Raw genomic sequence first — 17,609 nt, 5'->3', positions numbered from 1 at the left:
TTTAATTTTTTTTTTTTGTTGGGCTGTTTTTTTGCGGTGCATTCGGATCTACTTTTTAGTTTTGTGCCTTTATTGTAATTGAATATCAACATGTGTAAGTATTTTTTTGGTATTGAATTTTACCTTTGAGAAAGAAAAAAAGCATAAGATTTGTAATTGAATTGTATTTGTTGGAGCAAATTAGGACATTTGCAATCATATAGTTTAGCAAATGAAAATTGTGAGATTTAGTTCATAATCTGCATTTAAACTAATGCAACATTTTTGCTGGTGCTTCTTTCCATCATCATCATGTTGCAAGGTGATGCCTTATCAATCCACGCTCTTCATCCAACTCAAAGTTGGCTCCTGAGAAACTAGCGCTTGTAAAGAAGGGTCGCAGATCAAGAATCTCATACTCCTGCGCCTGCAAAGAACAAATCAAATCCGAAAAGCTCGATTATCAAGTACCTGTTTCGGTTAGGAAAGTAAAAAATTACAAGTTCCAAAAGCAGGATTTCATGTCTGCATTACCATCCTCTGCAAATCTGCCACTTTTACATCAATGTGGGTGAGCCCTGCGGCTGATCCGGAAACAATTTCTTCAAAGCGGATTGCATCCCTCACGAGCTGACGGAGTAAATGAAGGACCGCACTGTTGTAATCCTTCTTATAAGTCATGTATTCTCTGAATTTCTGCACAATACAAAACAAATCCTTCAGTAATCAACTACACAAAAAACTTAAAAAATTTGCCAAGTGATCTACACATTCTTCAGAAAGGCTCAAAGTACAAACACGATCAGATCGTGCTTGGCAATGATTTAATTGTGAAAATGCATATATATAGTTATGGTATTTAAAAATTAAGGGCATAAACATTTGGCAAAGACCTACAAATGATTATCATGAGTCATTTGCATGTTGCAACTTGATTTTTGGTCGGGAGTAATTGAAAGCTTATCAGAGCATTAACAAGCAACAAATACAAGAGAGTAGAAGTGGAAAGTTGGCCGCGGTGGAATACTTGAGAATCCTCACATGTATAATAGACCATACCATACCGTAAATTTCCATTGCCGAGCTAAATAATTGCTAAAACCTTAATAATTCAATGTGTCAAGTAGAGTTGCCATTCTGTCATAATATCAGAAGCTTTGGAAGACTAAAAACACCAGAGTAAAGATGGGAAAAGGAAAGTAAAGATATGCAGGTTTTTATACCTTTTGCAGAGCTTTCTGCACCCCAAATTTTTGTGTTGAGATGAATGAATCAAGTAATACACGAATCGCCATGTCCACGTCTTCTTGTATTACATGCTGTCTAAGGTGCATTCTTGCATGTGCTTCAGACATTCTGATCATTGATTCAATATGCCTTACAGCTATGGGTACTCCTTGTCCATGCTAAGAATAACAGTAAAAAGGTGAGTCTCCTATAGGGTTAAACCCAAAGCACAAACTCTCAAGATAAAACACGTAAGAAAAGAAACTAACTGAAGATTCTCTCCGCATATCAGCATAAACACGTGTGATCTTTTCCAAATCAGCATCGTGCAACCTTGGGAATACATTTAACTTGGCATATGTTATGTATTTCTTCAGCATATCTTGAGGAATTATCTGAAAATGAAAGATCCAAAAACTAATGAATTAAAAAGAAAGAAAATCAAGTGCATACAAACCAAGCAAGTACAAGTTGATAGACTGGGTAGAGTATGAAGTATAAAACCTCTGGATCTACTGGGTTGGCAGAGGCTTCACTATCTTCGTGGGATTCGCTTATAGGCATATCATCCATGTTAGCTCCCTTGGCTTGTGACTTGAAGTGACTATCAACGACAAACTTTGCAAGCATTTCATCAGTGACTGGGTCAACCACATCCTGCATATTATTTTTTTTTTTCCACCCTGTCAAAATGAACTGACATAGAAATGTGGAAAAGAAGACTAGAGTTTGTAGAATCCTGACCTTAACAACACAGAGGATGTCAAAACGAGAGATGATCGGATCTGTTAACTCAACATTTTGTGCAAAGGTTTTAGAGGAATCATATCTGGAATGCAGACATACAGGTCAGATTGTTCTCAGAAACGCAAGGGAGTTTGTGTCCCGATGGCTATTTTTAATAAATTTTTGCACTAACACACCTTCCTCCAACAGGGTTTGCAGCTGCAATGACAGAGCAGCGTGCTTGGAGAGAAGTGACAATCCCAGCTTTTGATATGCTAATGCTTTGCTGCTCCATTGCTTCATGAATACTCACCCTAATTGCAGATGAAAATGTTAGTGCTCAAATCCTCAACATAAAGGGGGAAGGGGGTGAGTCAGCTTTCATAATTGGAAGTTGACATATGCAGTAGCATTTCAGTACCTATCCTGATCGTTCATTTTGTCAAATTCATCAATAAGACATATTCCCTTGTCAGCTAGAACAAGCGCCCCTCCTTCAAGAGTCCACTCCCTTGTAACAGGATCCTTGTGAACAGCTGCTGTGAGCCCCACAGCAGATGCTCCTTTACCAGTAGTATACACAGCCCTTTGCCCAGTCTTCTCAACATACCTTTTAAAAGGAAAATTGAATAATTAAATAGATCTTCACTATGAAAAAATTGGATACACTTTTAAGTGAATGATGGTAGCTCTTACTTAAGAAACTGTGATTTTGCCGTGCCAGGATCACCTAAGAGAAGTACATTTATATCCCCTCTTAGCCTGTGTTTTCCCTCAACATTTTTCTCTTGGCCTCCAAACATAGCAAGAGCTATTGCAGTCTTTATGTCCTCATGGCCATAGATTGATGGCGCAATTGACTTTATAAGCTGCATTCATTAAACTTGTAGTTATTTCATGGTAATACAAAGAGGTACGTAATTTAGAAACCTTAGAATGAGGGTTTTGGTAACATACCCTTTCTCCTATTCTTGGGTCTTTTGACAACTTTTCGATCTCTTCTTTGTCTTCCTGAGTAAGTTTGTAAGCAGAAAAGAGGTCTTGCTTCTTAGTGATATAATTTGCTTCAACCACAGTGGCAAATACAGGAAACCCGTTCTTTGTATTCAAAGACAAGTCAAAATTATTTGAATAAATGCCAGTGACCTCCTGGAATATATCAAATAGAAAAGAAAACAGAATAGGAGTGAGTGATTATTCACTAAAACAAAGCGAAAAAGAGCAAGACAAAGATGAGGATCCTACAATCTCTTCCCCTGGACGAGCACAATCAATTAGATCATTCAATAGTATCACTTCCTTGTATCTTGGAAGCCGACCTGCGGGGACAATTCCAGGGCTCTCTTGGAGTGTAAGTTTTTGATAGTTCCTGTATATTGTCTGAAGCAAGAAATGAATGTATATGAGGTTCAATTTGTGTTTCGCTTATACTCTTCACTAAGAAAAGGGATGGAAACAGAAAAGGAAAGGCTAATTTAGACCAATGTTTTTTTACATATAAGTTGAACCCAGAACAAAAACCTTAACTCAACTATGTCCTCCTACAGCTGTTCAACCTAATTCAAGTGCAATACTAACTATAAATTCCATAACATTAATAAAAAATAACTGAAAGCAGATGTGAATTTGTAAATTTTCACCTGCTCAATATTGACACTGAATGGTCCTTTTGATTGGCATTCAGGGCAAGAACCAACTTTGACTTCAGAATAAGAATTCTGAAAGAATGGCCCCAAGATTGCCCCACATTTATTGCAATCATACTTTACTTGCTGCAACTGGGGAAACACCCCAGAGCGTCGGGTCACAACCCCTCCAATACGAATCATGGTATTCAAATGGACCTGCCTGCACATCATTAGAGATGAAATTGTCACCACAAAGGAAAAGGCAAGGAAAGGTTTCACCAAACAATAAAATCCCCAGCATACCTAATGTTGCGAATCTGATCGTAAACAGGTAAGTTAGTTATCCGAACATAGATCTTTTGATGGATACGTTTGTAATTGGGGTGTAAAGTAAACACAACATTCTTGGCAACATCTTCCATAACTTCAAGGACAGACTGGGGGGCATCAGCCAACCAAATGGCAATATTGGGATGAACATGGATGAATTGCTTGTAATCAATCTCCAGACTACACTTATTGGCTGCAAAATGCAACAGTAAATTCATTCAAATCCAAAATCCAAGGCACTATTAGCTTCCTGCTTGCACAAACAATGGGGTAAAAAGTAGAACAGTTAATAGACCATAACAGTCATGAAAGAAGCTACGCATTTACCTAACACCATCTCATTAATGAGGCGCACACATTCGATATCACTGTGATCCTTTTTCACATAGGTGAGTAAAAACTCTTTGAATTTTCTGCCTATGAATCTTCGCACTTCGTCTCTCGTAACCCACTCTCTAAGCGTTCCCTGAACACAATACATATTAAAGTCTTCGTCTTCATCATCCTACACATGAAACCCACAACCAGTGATAAGAATTTGACATACGAGAAAAGGGTTTGCAACGCAAGTTAAGGATGATTTGTATAACTAAACCTCATCGCCATCAACATCAGTCTCTCTGGAGTGTTCAGGCTGTGACTGTGATCTTCCGGGTGAACTCTGCATTCCATCTGTATCATCGTAGCTTCTCGGAGGCCTGAAATCTGCCCTTGCCCTCTTCGAAGGCCGGTAGCTATCATCATCAGTATCTGCAACCACAATGCCACCACACTCTCAACATTTCACCAACACCAACACCAACACCAACATCAAAAACCTAATTCTGAAATTGTTAATTAAATTCAGAGAAACAAAATTTACTCACCTTGGTCATGGAGAAGATGGGGGAGCTTGCGGGAGGTGTGGACGCCGTCGCGGGTATCAAGCTCGACTTCCGCGGCCCGGCGGTCGGCCATGATCTGATCCAAATCCCTCTCGTCCTCAACGGAATCATCCAGCCCCACCGACTCGTATTGATCGTGCCCATCCAATCTCCGATAATCACTAATTAATCATCCACAACAATCATTTCTCGAAAATCAAAACTAGGAAAATAAAATAAATTGAAAAACATCATGCTTTTTAGAGAGAGAGGAAACTGAAGTACTGACTCCAAGAAATTGTCGTGGAAGAGATCCTCTCCCTCCTCCTCTTCAAGGAGGGGGTCGTCGTCGGGTTCATCTCGGACGATTTCGGGGTCGACGGCGGCCTCGTCGTCGGAAGAGGAGGATGAGAAGTTCTCGGAGGTGCGGCTCGTGTGCGGCAGCTGGTCGGTGTTGAACCCGACCGACGTCGGCGAATCCGGCGTCGACGGATGATTATCTGCCATTTCCTTAAATTAAAGTTCTTTTCTTTCTCTCTCACGCTCTGTGATTCTCTCTTTCTCTCTCTATGCGGCTGAAATTGCAATTCAGAAATTGGAATTCTGCTGCCCTTAGGGCTCATACGGGAGGAGGCCTCTGCTTTTTGGCGGGAACCTTTCCCGCCATTTTGGCTCGCGTTGGCTGCCACGTCGCATGATGAATCGACCTCATTTTGGGCTTTCAGAATTCAGTTGAGACCCCATGGTCTGGACCTGGGCTTTGGATTCGGAAACTCAAGTTCTTGGCGGGCTTGGATCAACCCAAATTATAAACCGACTGAAAACTCGTCAAGACACGACAACTTGGTATCGGCGCATCAGGTATATACAAAAGGAAACTTGTACATGTCATTGTATTGTCGATACAAAATGTTATGGTATATCCGTACCATGAGGTATCGTTTAGTACGCATACGGAACAGGACGGAACGGATGTTTTATGTTATGTTTGGTACGAGTAGGACAGAACGAGATGGTTATTCCGTTTTGCGTTTGGTAGCGCATGGACGGAACGGAACGGAACCGAAAGATTAAATGACTAAAATACCCATATTTCGTCTGTTGTTTGGTACAATATTTATGTGTGGAACGGGACGAGACTTTTTTATTTTTTTTTGAACTTGTTCAAATTTGAACACTATATGCTTATCCATTAGTTGTTTTTCTTGGTCCAAATTTTATTAGGTATATGTTGTATTCCACATGCAAACCCCTTTAAAATTTGTACTGTACCGGATAAGAGAACTTAGAACTAATATTTTTTTAAGAGAAAAAAAAATAATCATTAATGAAAAAGAAAAAGAATAAAAAACAAAGAACCTGTCAAATGCAAGAACCTAGTTTGATGATTAATGGAAAAGAAAAAGAATAGAAAAAAAAAAAAACAAAGTTGACAGATGCTTGTCAAATGCAGAAAGAACCCAGCAACCACTACACCAGTGTGGGTGGATGGTGTCAAGTAGCGGCGTGGAGTACAGACAGCGGGTTTAAGTGGTACATGCTGAAGCAGAGGATGCGACGGTAGGTTTCCAGGAGTGAGGTTCTCAAATTTGGGTTTTGGCAAACAACGACAACAAATTGTGACAGATACGGGGTCTAGGTTTTGGGCTTCAACTCAACGCAGCTCGGTTTCAGACTTCCAACTCCCACATGAAATCTCTCCCAATTTTGAATTTAATCCCCACACCCCAACAAAATCAATTAGCAATTAAGCCACAAGCCTAGATATTCGAATCGTGATGCCCAGGAACGGAGGTCACAGTGCCCACCTGGGTTTGATCTGCTACCTCTAGTTCTATGTTCATATCTGCTTGATGTGGATCGTTCGATCTGCTACCTCTAAATCTCTAGTCGTATTTGCTTGGTGTTAATCGGAGGTTGCGACCTCCAAGAGCTGATGGTGTAAATAGTGAAAAAGTCAAGGGGTATTTTTATCTTAAAATGTTATAAATTTGTGTTCTACGGGCGTGGAACAAGTCATTCCAGGGGGAGGCAGAACGAAAAAGCACCCAAAACTTGCCCCGTGAAACAATGCGTTTCATCTGTTTTAGGTGCACCAAACGGGAGACGGAAGATCTCATCCACTTGGTTTCGTCCTTTCTCACGTACCAAACGGTACCAGAAAGTCTTTTAAAGATAAAAGAGAGGAAAATGACGCGGAGATTTTTGCGATGCTTTCCAGCATAAACTGTTTACAATTTTCTTTCCGCCATCTACATTGGTAAGCGGAGATATCATCCATTCTACATCTTAAACTATAAACTCGTTGTCCGCCTTATAACAAGGCTTGTGTATTGGGCCACGTACTAAAAAAAATGTCTCATTTTTAAAAGGGGTGTGTTATCCACACATCTCTTTTTACTTCTCACACATCCCTTATTAACTTCTGTTCGTTGATCTTCTTCAATTTATTCGATCTGACGGCTGAAAACTAAAAAGGTATGAGAGAAGTAAAAAGGGGTGTGTGGATATCACACCCCTTTTTAAAACAGCTCTATATATGCGTATCATTTTGTATAACAATATTCATATTCTAAGTTGTTAAGGGAAGGAGAGAGGGTTTGAAGTCGAGATGTAGTGGGTTAAAAAGTAAGACGACAATCTAGCACTTGCAACTAAATTTTATTCCTTTTTAAATATTAATTGTTTTTACTCAACCATGAAATAAATATTAGGGTTAAGAGCACCCAACCTTCTGGAGTGATTCCAAATTAATCTCTCAACCTTTTAAAACTTCAAAATAACTACCTAACATTTGAAAAGTTAGACACCCGTTAGGTCACTAACATTAAATGATAACTTTACCAACACTAAGTGATGATGTTTCGAGCATTAAATGATGAGGTGAACAAATACTAAATTTTGTTTGTTTGTTTTGGTAACGAAGAAATACTAAACTTTGTCTCTACTAATTGTTGTCTTTGGAGATATAATTCCTCAAATCGGCTTCTTTTAGCAAAGTTAAGTCATACATTTGTTTAGCTAAACTGTGTCAATTTGGAGATTCAAAGCTCTATAGATGACTTGAGAATAAAAAAACCTATTTAATAGTTGTCCACATTGATAGGTGCATTATTTATCATATTTTCATATTAATTAACCCTAAGTTTTGTTAAGGAATTGATTATAAAAGAGTCTTATTACTTTCCTTTTCTCAGTTTCAGCCAATCTGCGCACTTAGAACGTTTTTGGGGATAATTCAACTTTTTGGAGGAGTTTTGATGCAAGGCTAATTGGAGAAGGAAGCTAAGAGGTGGAAGATCATTGTGTCCAAATTTCGTAATTTTTCATGGAGCCAAACGTTCCAGTTTTACAAATCAATCCTGCAGAAGTAACTTTCCCGTCGGAATTGCACAGCTATGGGAGAATGAAGATTTGGAGGCTTTCCCGTTTTTTCCTAGTGATGTGCGATATATGCCTGGAAAGATAAGAGATAAAGCTACGTTTTCCATATTTTTACAGATTTTTCTAGAAGATAAATCGGCCCCAAATCTGGCGTGCCAGTCAGATGCCGTATTTCCCAAGTCAAGAAGGACTCTTTCCTAGTTTGTTTCATTAATTACTTAGGAGTTTGTTTTCTTTTAGGTCAGTTTTTATCAGAGTTTTCAAGGTTTTACTAGAGGAAATAAAAGAGCCCTAGGTTGTCCCAAAAGGGGGATAGAGAGAAAAAGTCGTCAAAACTGCAGAAAGGATTCTTAGCGTGTGTTACCAGTTTTTTTTTCGGGTTGTATTTTCTTCCATGATTTCTTTTGTGATTTCGTGGATGATTATGTGGAACTAATTTACTTTTCTAAGGTTTATGATGAAGCCATGACATGATTATTCCCGAAGTCTCTTGTTGATTATTATCTGATCACATGCCATGTTTAGTTCTTAATCTTCGTGCTTAATCTATTCTAGTTTCAAATGTTCTTGTGACTGGCCATCATTGTGAACTTGTTTCTAGATAATTAGATAAATCTGAGAGGATGACCAATATCAATTAGGTTTATTGGAACTAAGATTAAGAAGAGTAGGCAAACTAGTGAGGATGACCAATATCAAACTAGTCCTACTTGGTTGACATAATTCTTCCGTGCTTAATGGGTTTGTATGTGTTTAACTGTATGCCTAACCAATAGGATATAGTTTTCATGTATAGGCACACGAGTTGATGCCTAACCAAGGATTAATTCATATCTTAGAAAGAACAACCTTAAATATTGGCATGGTAATTGGATAGTAATTGGTTTGAAGAAAAGGGAATAGGCTTGTTATTGGTGGATTCATAACCTTAGGCTTTCATCACATTAATTTCTTTCAAACTTACATTTGTTGTGTGTTCGTTATTCATATTCCTAGTTTAATTTTAAGTTGAAGTTTTAATTATTTTTTCATAATCAATTAATTGATCATTTGTTTCCTAGTTAAGTTAATTTTACGTAATCAACTGGTTGAATTGGTATTAAAAGCAATCTCTGTGGGATCGACCTCGTATTTGCATATATTATTACAATTCATTTGTGCGCTTGTGAGTTTAATTTGGTTTAAATTAATCTATTCTTTAGGTTAGTTTAAATATACATCACACATCATCAATATTTGATAGTTGTTAATTTTTTTAAAAGGATAGGACCAATTTTGAATCTTCGCTGAAAATTGGGTAACCTTAGGCTTTCATCACATTAATTTCTTTCAAACTTACATTTGTTGTGTGTTCGTTATTCATATTCCTAGTTTAATTTTAAGTTGAAGTTTTAATTATTTTTTCATAATCAATTAATTGATCATTTGTTTCCTAGTTAAGTTAATTTTACGTAATCAACTGGTTGAATTGGTATTAAAAGCAATCTCTGTGGGATCGACCTCGTATTTGCATATATTATTACAATTCATTTGTGCGCTTGTGAGTTTAATTTGGTTTAAATTAATCTATTCTTTAGGTTAGTTTAAATATACATCACACATCATCAATATTTGATAGTTGTTAATTTTTTTAAAAGGATAGGACCAATTTTGAATCTTCGATGAAAATTGGGTAGTTATCCGAACTTAACCCTAAATATTGTATCGGGAAGGCATGCGTGGCCTTTTTCTAATTGTTGTCTAAGGCCTTAGGTTGAGCCGTCTCAAACATCACAAATCAACTACTTTGTGTGTATAGTTTTCACAAAACACAATCCATTTGTTTATCACCTTCTTTACTACGTGTGGATCTAACTTTTGTTACATTTTTTTTTTTTTTTGAGGAAACCTTTATATTGAATAAGACTAAAGTTGGTTAATTACAAGTATATCGACTTTGTGACTGGGAGAAGAAAAAAGAAGCACCACCAACAACTTGACATGCATACGTTACCAGAACTAGCAGTGGCAGTGCGCACTGGAATCTAACTCCAACCTTTATTCCATTCCAAAAAGTATACATTACTAACAGCTTTACAGCTACATTTATACTTGTAAAATTACAAGGCAATAGAAAGAAAAAAAGCCCCAGAGCCCTAAGCACTTTCCAGCCATGTTCAAATTTTCTGAAAAGCTGGGCCAATAATAGATGCATGAGATAGCCAAATCAGATAAGTTTAACCTGTTTGATGGCAAATAATAGGGTTCGATCGATTCATCCTACACGTAATTAATTAGAGAATTGTTATAAGCACTCTAAAATAATCATCTTACACTCTTGCCTTTCTTGTTTTCTTTCATGAAAAAAAAGTGCAAGATATGATTTTATTGGAATGCTAATAACAATACTTCTTGTCAATTAATGTAAACAACATGTAATTATTTTGAGTTGATTTGTCAGAATATTCAGACGCTTCTGTCGAGCATTTCTTGATGCCTTTTGAAGGATAGAAGCTTTTGCAAGCGCATTTGTTTGTGAAACCTGTTAATGAACAAATCCGCAACGTGGTCTATCTCGTCTTCCAGCTTGAAATCCTGTCCTTCCTCTTTGGAATTCTTCACCAGATCGATCACAGACCCGCCAGCTTTGACATCGTCAAAGTTCTCATTTTCATCGAACAACGAGTGAGTGAGATCAGGGTACTTATCATCGTCATCGTCCTCCTCCTCATCTTCACCTTTGTACCTTCGCATGTAGCTTGAAGTACCAGCTGTATGCGAGTACTCATTGGCCATGGCATTGTAGAGAACAAGCGCCTTGTTTTGGTCTCCTTCCTCCTCCTCCCCTTGATCACGGTGATCGTGACCTAAAAGGCTATGGATCTTGTGCGACACAGTGTCCATCAAAACCTTCTTGTTCTTCACCAATGAAAACATTATCAGGCGAGCTTTAGCGGCGCTGGTTTTGCTCTTGTTTTGGTCTCCTTCCTCCTCCTCCTCCTCTTGATCACGGTGATCGTGACGTAAAAGGCTATGGATCTTGTGCGACACAGTGTCCATCAAAACCTTCTTGTTCTTCACCAATGAAAACATTATCAGGCGAGCTTTAGCGGCGCTGGTTTTGCTCTTGATGGCGAGGGACTTGGCTTTGGCTATTGAGCTCAACAATGTGATTATCTGCTTCAAGAAAACAGAAGCCTTATTCTTCATGATTATTTTCTTGCTTAATTAGTCACAATTGCAATGAGTTAGTAAGGAAACCCTAGATTTCTATCAAAAAAGCAAGGAAACACTATATATTCAAGTGAACGAAACCCTTTGAAGAAAGAGTATGTAAGGAAATGTGAGATGCTCAAGAGAAAGAATATGATGGAAGCTTGATTATTTTGCATGAAGGAATACAAGAGCCTTAGGGGGGTTTAAATAGAAAGCCAAAAGCTTCTACTTTTTTGGTGAAGGAGTGGGGTGAAAGTGTAAAGCAAAAAATAAGAAAAATAATTTAGAACAAAATCAGAAACGGAAACTTCTTGTAGCACTGTACAGTGTGCCACATGGAGTTCATGATCTTTTTACGCAAGTGGAACCAAGCATCCTCGTCGAACACGACCTGTGGACAAATGTGGGACGTACGATCGACTTTTTTTGGAGAAAAAGCTTGATGACGATGGTTATTTTAGGTGCACAAAACATATGTTAATTAATGGTTGAGGACGATTATGTCCCTGGGATTAGCCAATTAAGTAATGTCATGCAGGTGGGTATATAAAGTGGTTCTGAGGATATGAAACTCTCCCAGTTGGGGGTAAATATTTCACTTTATTAGGGTGCTAAGAAATTAAAGGTAATGAAAAGGAGTTTGGACGGTGGGAGTTAAGTAAAGCGGCCAGTGAAAAGTAATATTCAACGGAAAAAAGTGAAGCTATATATTCGTTGCTCATGCACTAAGTTTTGGAGTTAGGTGCATAAAAAAAATGCAATAATGTTATATGAGTTATGTGCATGCTGAATGTGAATGTACTGAAATAATCCTACATATTATAATGCATGTTGTGTCATGCCCATGTATACAAATCAAACTTACTCATCAAAGTTAACAACTTATATAAAAACCATCAGGAAGTGGATCAGTAGTTGGGGACAAATTCTAAGCCTGTATTTCACACGACACGTCATGGGTTCAATTTCTGACATTGGTGAATCACCTGATGATGGTTATGGGAATGCTGAAATGTCTTAGTGAGTCTTTCCAACTTTCAAAATGGTGGATTGCCGCCCTTTTTAAAAAAAATTACTTATAAAGAAAAAGTAAATATTAAATTAATTTTCCATGATAAAATAATTGATTACGAGTGGTGGCGTTACAAAGTGAAGTCAATACATATTGCTCAATAAGAAATAAAGAACAAATCAATTTTACATATAAACAGCCAGGGTCATTTGTCATCGATTTCTCTTTTGAAGGACGATTGTATCGCTTGCTATTCTGGCAGAAATTTGATTCTGCACCTTGATAGCACTGTTTCGTCATAGGAAATGGGTAGGAGATTATCTCTGCAGTGCTTCCATTGAATCATCCACAATTCGGTTGGCCCCTTAAACCTAGATCTTGGGATCTCCAGTCAGCTAGGTTGGGTTGCCATTATGGCGATTCTTAAAGATGTAGGCTTTTAACCGATTCTTCTCGATGATACAACTTACTCTCTAATCAAACATTTATATCCATGCATGGAAATAACTTTCGTTTGAGAGTAGTTGTTTTCCAACGTTAAGTCCTCCAAACATATATTAGGACTTACTAAGTAATTTGATAACATTTGGGTTAACTCCCCCACATTTAAGGTATTTGCTAGAAGATCTCCAGCCTTTCAATACCTTAAAACTTCAATTATAAGTAATCGTTATCTCTTTCTAGAAGCAAATTACTTTTGCATTATTTTTAAGTATATCATATTTCTCAAAAATTGCTAAACCACCCCCACAATTCACACACATTGTGGTTGCTTTAATGCTATTAATAACTCTTTCATCATACATCATGCTTGAGAAGAAAGCCGATGAAAATAGACTTTCTATATCATATCTATCTTCACCTGTTAGGGCTCTGTCTTGACAACTTTCAAAGTTCCCATTGTTAAAGACTCATCTATAGAGTGCTTTAAGTCTTTCAAATAGACCTTGGCCCCCACAGTCTAATTGTCATCTTCCAAAGTTGAATAACTCATGCAAAATGAGTTTTACATGCATATGTTACAATGTAATAATGAGTTCTGACTACACCAAAAGGCATGTGTCCAGTTCTCTTAGGGTTATAACTTATATACCCTTTCATTTGAATACAACTCATTCCAACGAATCAGGTTTGAGAATGTATTCTATCAATTAGAAATGCAAGTTGTTCGTGTGAAGTAAATTTTCTTGCGAACACTAAACTCAAACTTCACTTGAAATCACACACACATGGTAAAGCCTCTCAATTAGTTATGACTCATGGTACGATTCATGTAATCCCACATATGTGTTTGGTTGTTTTACCAATTAACGTATCTTTTCATTTTAAATGCAAAAGATACACCATTTACGTTTTTAGCATGAAGATGTGATTGCCAACTGCATACTGGTGCCATTCATAGACACCATTGATCTCTTTCGTTAGTCTGAAAAGGATCAAATCATAACCACATCTCTGTAACTCAATATAGTTACTGTCTGACATAAGTCATCATGCCCTTTCAACATTTTTGGAAAGATGGCATCTGTTTAGTCTTTCATGCATTTGTTCGGATTTGAACAGTCATGGTCGTTCCCTTTTTGGGCTTAGCAGGGATGTAATTTCCAGCCTACCACATCCTTTCACCAATCAGTAGCCAATCTAGGCAAACGTTATGATTTATATTCAGATAATTAAACATATGCATGCCTGATGACATATGGTTTGAATTGTCAAACCGTTCTACCGCTTTGTTTTATTCCAAGAAACCAATATGCACTCAAAAGGTTTAACATGAAAATTGCAATCAATTGTTCCAGATACATTCCTTCAAATCTGTGTGGCGCATTCTTTGGTAAATTAAAATTGCCAAATAATAACATCTGAAGTTGGTTTTTCAAACAAAGAGATAACTAAATAATTAATTGTCAGCCTGCACCAAGATTAATATCATAATCATGGATCGTGATTCATATATAAAAACGGAAATATCAGTCAGTACTATGGTAAGAATACGATTCATTAGACAAGCAAATGTACCGCTTCACAATATATATGTCTTCGAATAGTCAATTAATATATGATATATAGGCAGCACTATTGTAATCAATATACATAACAATATTGGACGCAAGGATGAACATACAAAATTCTATCTCGCCAACATATTATAACAAATAAACCAATAAACTTGTCTTAAGATTGTTAGAAAAAAAAAATTAGGATTTAAAGCACTCATGAGAAACCAAGAATTGTTTAGGGCCAAAATGAACACAACCGAGCAACCACGAGGTGTCTGGAAGGGTATTGTGTGATTACTATTGTCTTAGTTTACACAAACGGCTGAGCAGTTTAAGACATTGCGTTCACTGATTATCCAAGTAAATCCGATAGTAATTCACTATGGAAGGTTCAAAGCCAAAAGCCACCTATCCCGATGAAGTACTTTTCCTACTGAATTCTCTCTCTAGTGTCTGCATTGTCAATTGCATGGTATTGAGTCAATTTCCATTCATGTGGGGGATTATTGGAAAATTTAATAATATTATTATTATTTGAAATTTATTAATTGAATGGAAATTAGAATTGGAGCATTTTGGTAGGAAAATATGTCTACTCAGTTGCAACTTTTGACTCTTCATGAATAATCACATGCTTTCCAAAAAGGTATTTCACATTCTATAAATAGGGAAGCCCCTTTTAATCACAAAATAACTTTCATTTAGTCCATATGAGAAAGTTTTCAACACAATCTTAGTTCATGGAGCCTTGTGATTTGGAGTGCTACTAAGGACGTGGTCGTTGTATCTTGGGAGACATACGCCGATCAATCATGAGCACCGTAGTGGGGCATAAATTTGTCTCAAGGACAAAGTGTCTAACACTTGCCTCGACCGTATTTTCAGGTTTTTCTAATCCATTATGTCATGTTCATTTAACATTAATTACTCATGTGCATGCATTACTTTGATATATAATTGCATAAATTATTTATTGATTTTCCATGTGAATTACACCCTAATTTTTGTTTCTAACAGGTTAAGGGTTATGTTGAAATCAATATCGAAGTTTGTGATAGATGAATGATAGGATCAATCGAGCACACACGTATACTAATCAAATGCATATAATATTTTGCATTTCATGACTTTTATGGGTACGTTTATGCATTATGCATGGTCTCCTTTCACACGCTGCAGCTATGTCATCAGTACATTGTGAACGTTAGAAAGGAATTCGAAGTTCTATTATATACGATATCGGTTCAAAATCAACCATTGTTTGATAGATTGACAAATCACAATCTACTTGTAATGAATCTAATGACGTATATAAGTTATAAGTTAGACTCCTTTATACAATTAATTAGTATCCCACTTGAGATCTTAGTGATGAAAGTTTATTTGAAATTAATTTATCTACATCAACAACATCTAGCTTGACGTAGAACAGATGGTTGAGCGTATCGAAGAGGAGCTCGACAAACGTAAGTTTGGCCACAAAGCTCAAGGAGTGCAGGTCTGGGCTCAAGCGTTAGAATTGGGTGCATAATACATTTTTCGAAAGGAACGACGTAAGGAAGGGAAATGAATCATCTCAGGATCCCTTCCTCCTAATCTACCAAATCAGGGAATCTGTACCATTAAAATTTGATCTAACGGTTGAAATTATTATAACTTTTAAAGTGACCCCCTATTTGTAGTCGTTGAATCAAATTTCAATGATACGGATTCCCTGATTTGGTGGATTAGGGGGAAGGGATCCGGAGAGGATCCCTTTCCGTAAGGAATAACATGGCTGGATCACCAGTTTTGCTTATGACATAGCGGTGATTTGGCCAATTTCCTTCGTTTACTATCCCAAAGCAGTATTTTAAGTTTTGAGGCTATTTTCGAAGGACTAGGATTCTCTCCCCTCCTTTTTCCATCATCTTTCATCCCCTCCTCTCACATTCTCTTATTTTGTATTTCTCTTGCCATGAGAATTAATATAAGATGTTGATTTGGCTTAATCGTGATCGTTCAAATAGGAGAGGAGGGAAGATGAGGGAAGGGGAGGGAAAAAAAGAGGGGAGAGAATCCTACTTCATTTTCGAAACTTTGTTGATTATGTGTTTTGTTTCCTTTTAAGTTTCCAAACCCTATTAGGGTTTTGGTCGTTTTGGTCCCTTTTCTTACATCTGGAGATATGGAAGATAGAATATTTCAAGCCATGGCAGATTTCTACCTTTGCAAGGAAAAGAGTACTGAACAAACAATGGAAGCTTTATAGCTGTCATTCAAAGCAACTCCACCCATGGAGCCCTTTCCCTTGGCAATCCACTATTGAATTCACCTTATTGAACAATAACTACCTTTAATGAATAGTAACTACCCTTAATGAACAGTAATTGCCATTTGCATCTCCACCCTTGGAGCCCTCCCCCTGGCAATAGGCAATAAAATATATTTTTTTTGTTTGTTTAAATAATACAAAATAAAATTATTTGTAATTTCGGATAAGATTTTTTAAATCGTTCTCGTTGCGCCACGTGTCATTTTATAAAAAACACAATTATTTAGCGATGGATTTTGATAAGATTTTTATCCAATGTCATCGTGCCACGTGTCGTTATCTTTTGAGAATCTTTAACGATAGATTTCGATCAGATTTTAACTCGTTCAAAATTGCGCCACATGTCATTATCCGAAAAAATAATTATTAGAGATCGATTTCGATAAGATTTTTATCCAATACGATCGTGCCACGTGTCATTATCTTTTCAGAATCTTTGAGGATAGATTTCGATCCGATTTTTAACGAATGACGGCATGCCACATGGCCTTATCTACAATCCAATCCTTTCTGAATCGTCCATATAATCCACCATCCATCCTCACAAATCTCACACCAATTTTCTCAACATCTCTATCTCATTATTCATAGTTTCTGCTTCTTCTTCACCATCCATCCTTACAATGTCTTCTTCTTCATCAAGGATGATGTGAGAAATAGATCAGCAAGAGGAAGAATTGTTTAACCAATCTGAAGGAATGTTCAACCTTCAGATAGCCGAAAATGAGATGGAAGAGGATGAGGAGCGTACAAGGAGAGATGACAAAACAAGAATGGCCAGAGCCTCACATTCCCGTCGAGTCATCCAGACTGTTGCTCAGATATGCAGGCCCAGCCGTTCAAGAAACTTTGACAGAAGCACAACTTTGAGATGCAGGCCCAGCTGTGTGGAGGGGTGCTGTTCATGCATACTTCTGGACCAACAGGCACAACTTTGAATTTAGGACAATC

At 37.3% G+C, this 17,609-nt stretch overlaps 2 protein-coding genes across 3 annotated transcripts; both read right to left on the bottom strand.

Moving 5' to 3' along the window:
- Positions 1 to 149: 149 nt before the first annotated feature.
- On the bottom strand, positions 150 to 5,381 carry LOC126597460 (DNA replication licensing factor MCM2-like). The gene is made up of 17 exons (XM_050264255.1): positions 5,043 to 5,381; positions 4,757 to 4,935; positions 4,486 to 4,640; positions 4,218 to 4,395; positions 3,864 to 4,083; positions 3,573 to 3,780; positions 3,178 to 3,312; positions 2,890 to 3,081; positions 2,629 to 2,801; positions 2,354 to 2,542; positions 2,130 to 2,246; positions 1,951 to 2,035; positions 1,711 to 1,863; positions 1,476 to 1,601; positions 1,203 to 1,385; positions 514 to 675; positions 150 to 406 (listed from the first exon to the last, which is right to left on the bottom strand). The coding sequence occupies exons 1-17, from the start codon at positions 5,258 to 5,260 to the stop codon at positions 290 to 292; spliced, it is 2,790 nt and encodes a 929-aa protein (XP_050120212.1). The 5' UTR covers positions 5,261 to 5,381; the 3' UTR covers positions 150 to 289.
- A 4,774-nt stretch (positions 5,382 to 10,155) lies between these two features.
- On the bottom strand, positions 10,156 to 11,520 carry LOC126597466 (uncharacterized). 2 transcript variants are annotated; one of them, XM_050264263.1, is made up of 2 exons: positions 11,183 to 11,520; positions 10,156 to 11,026 (listed from the first exon to the last, which is right to left on the bottom strand). In XM_050264263.1, the coding sequence occupies exons 1-2, from the start codon at positions 11,324 to 11,326 to the stop codon at positions 10,583 to 10,585; spliced, it is 588 nt and encodes a 195-aa protein (XP_050120220.1). In that variant the 5' UTR covers positions 11,327 to 11,520; the 3' UTR covers positions 10,156 to 10,582. The 2 variants fall into 2 exon arrangements, with proteins under 2 accessions (XP_050120220.1, XP_050120219.1); XM_050264262.1 differs by having other exon boundaries at positions 10,156 to 11,519.
- Between the last annotated feature and the right edge of the window lie 6,089 nt (positions 11,521 to 17,609).

Source organism: Malus sylvestris, chromosome 13, assembly GCF_916048215.2.
Source record: "Malus sylvestris chromosome 13, drMalSylv7.2, whole genome shotgun sequence".
NCBI lineage: Eukaryota > Viridiplantae > Streptophyta > Magnoliopsida > Rosales > Rosaceae > Malus > Malus sylvestris.
The sequence above is the reverse complement of the archived record's forward strand: the minus strand, read 5'-3'. Positions and strand labels throughout refer to the sequence as shown.

What these genes read in the sequence shown, in the direction of transcription:
- LOC126597460 (XM_050264255.1), bottom strand. Translation starts at nt 5,260, where the DNA reads ATGGCAGATAATCATCCGTCGACGCCGGATTCGCCGACGTCGGTCGGG. An exon ending in TCAGTGTCAATATTGAGCAG is followed by an intron (nt 3,313 to 3,572) that starts GTGAAAATTTAC and finishes TTCTTGCTTCAG; the next exon opens with ACAATATACAGGAACTATCA. An exon ending in ATATGCGGAGAGAATCTTCA is followed by an intron (nt 1,386 to 1,475) that starts GTTAGTTTCTTT and finishes TGTTATTCTTAG; the next exon opens with CATGGACAAGGAGTACCCAT.
- LOC126597466 (XM_050264262.1), bottom strand. Translation starts at nt 11,326, where the DNA reads ATGAAGAATAAGGCTTCTGTTTTCTTGAAGCAGATAATCACATTGTTG.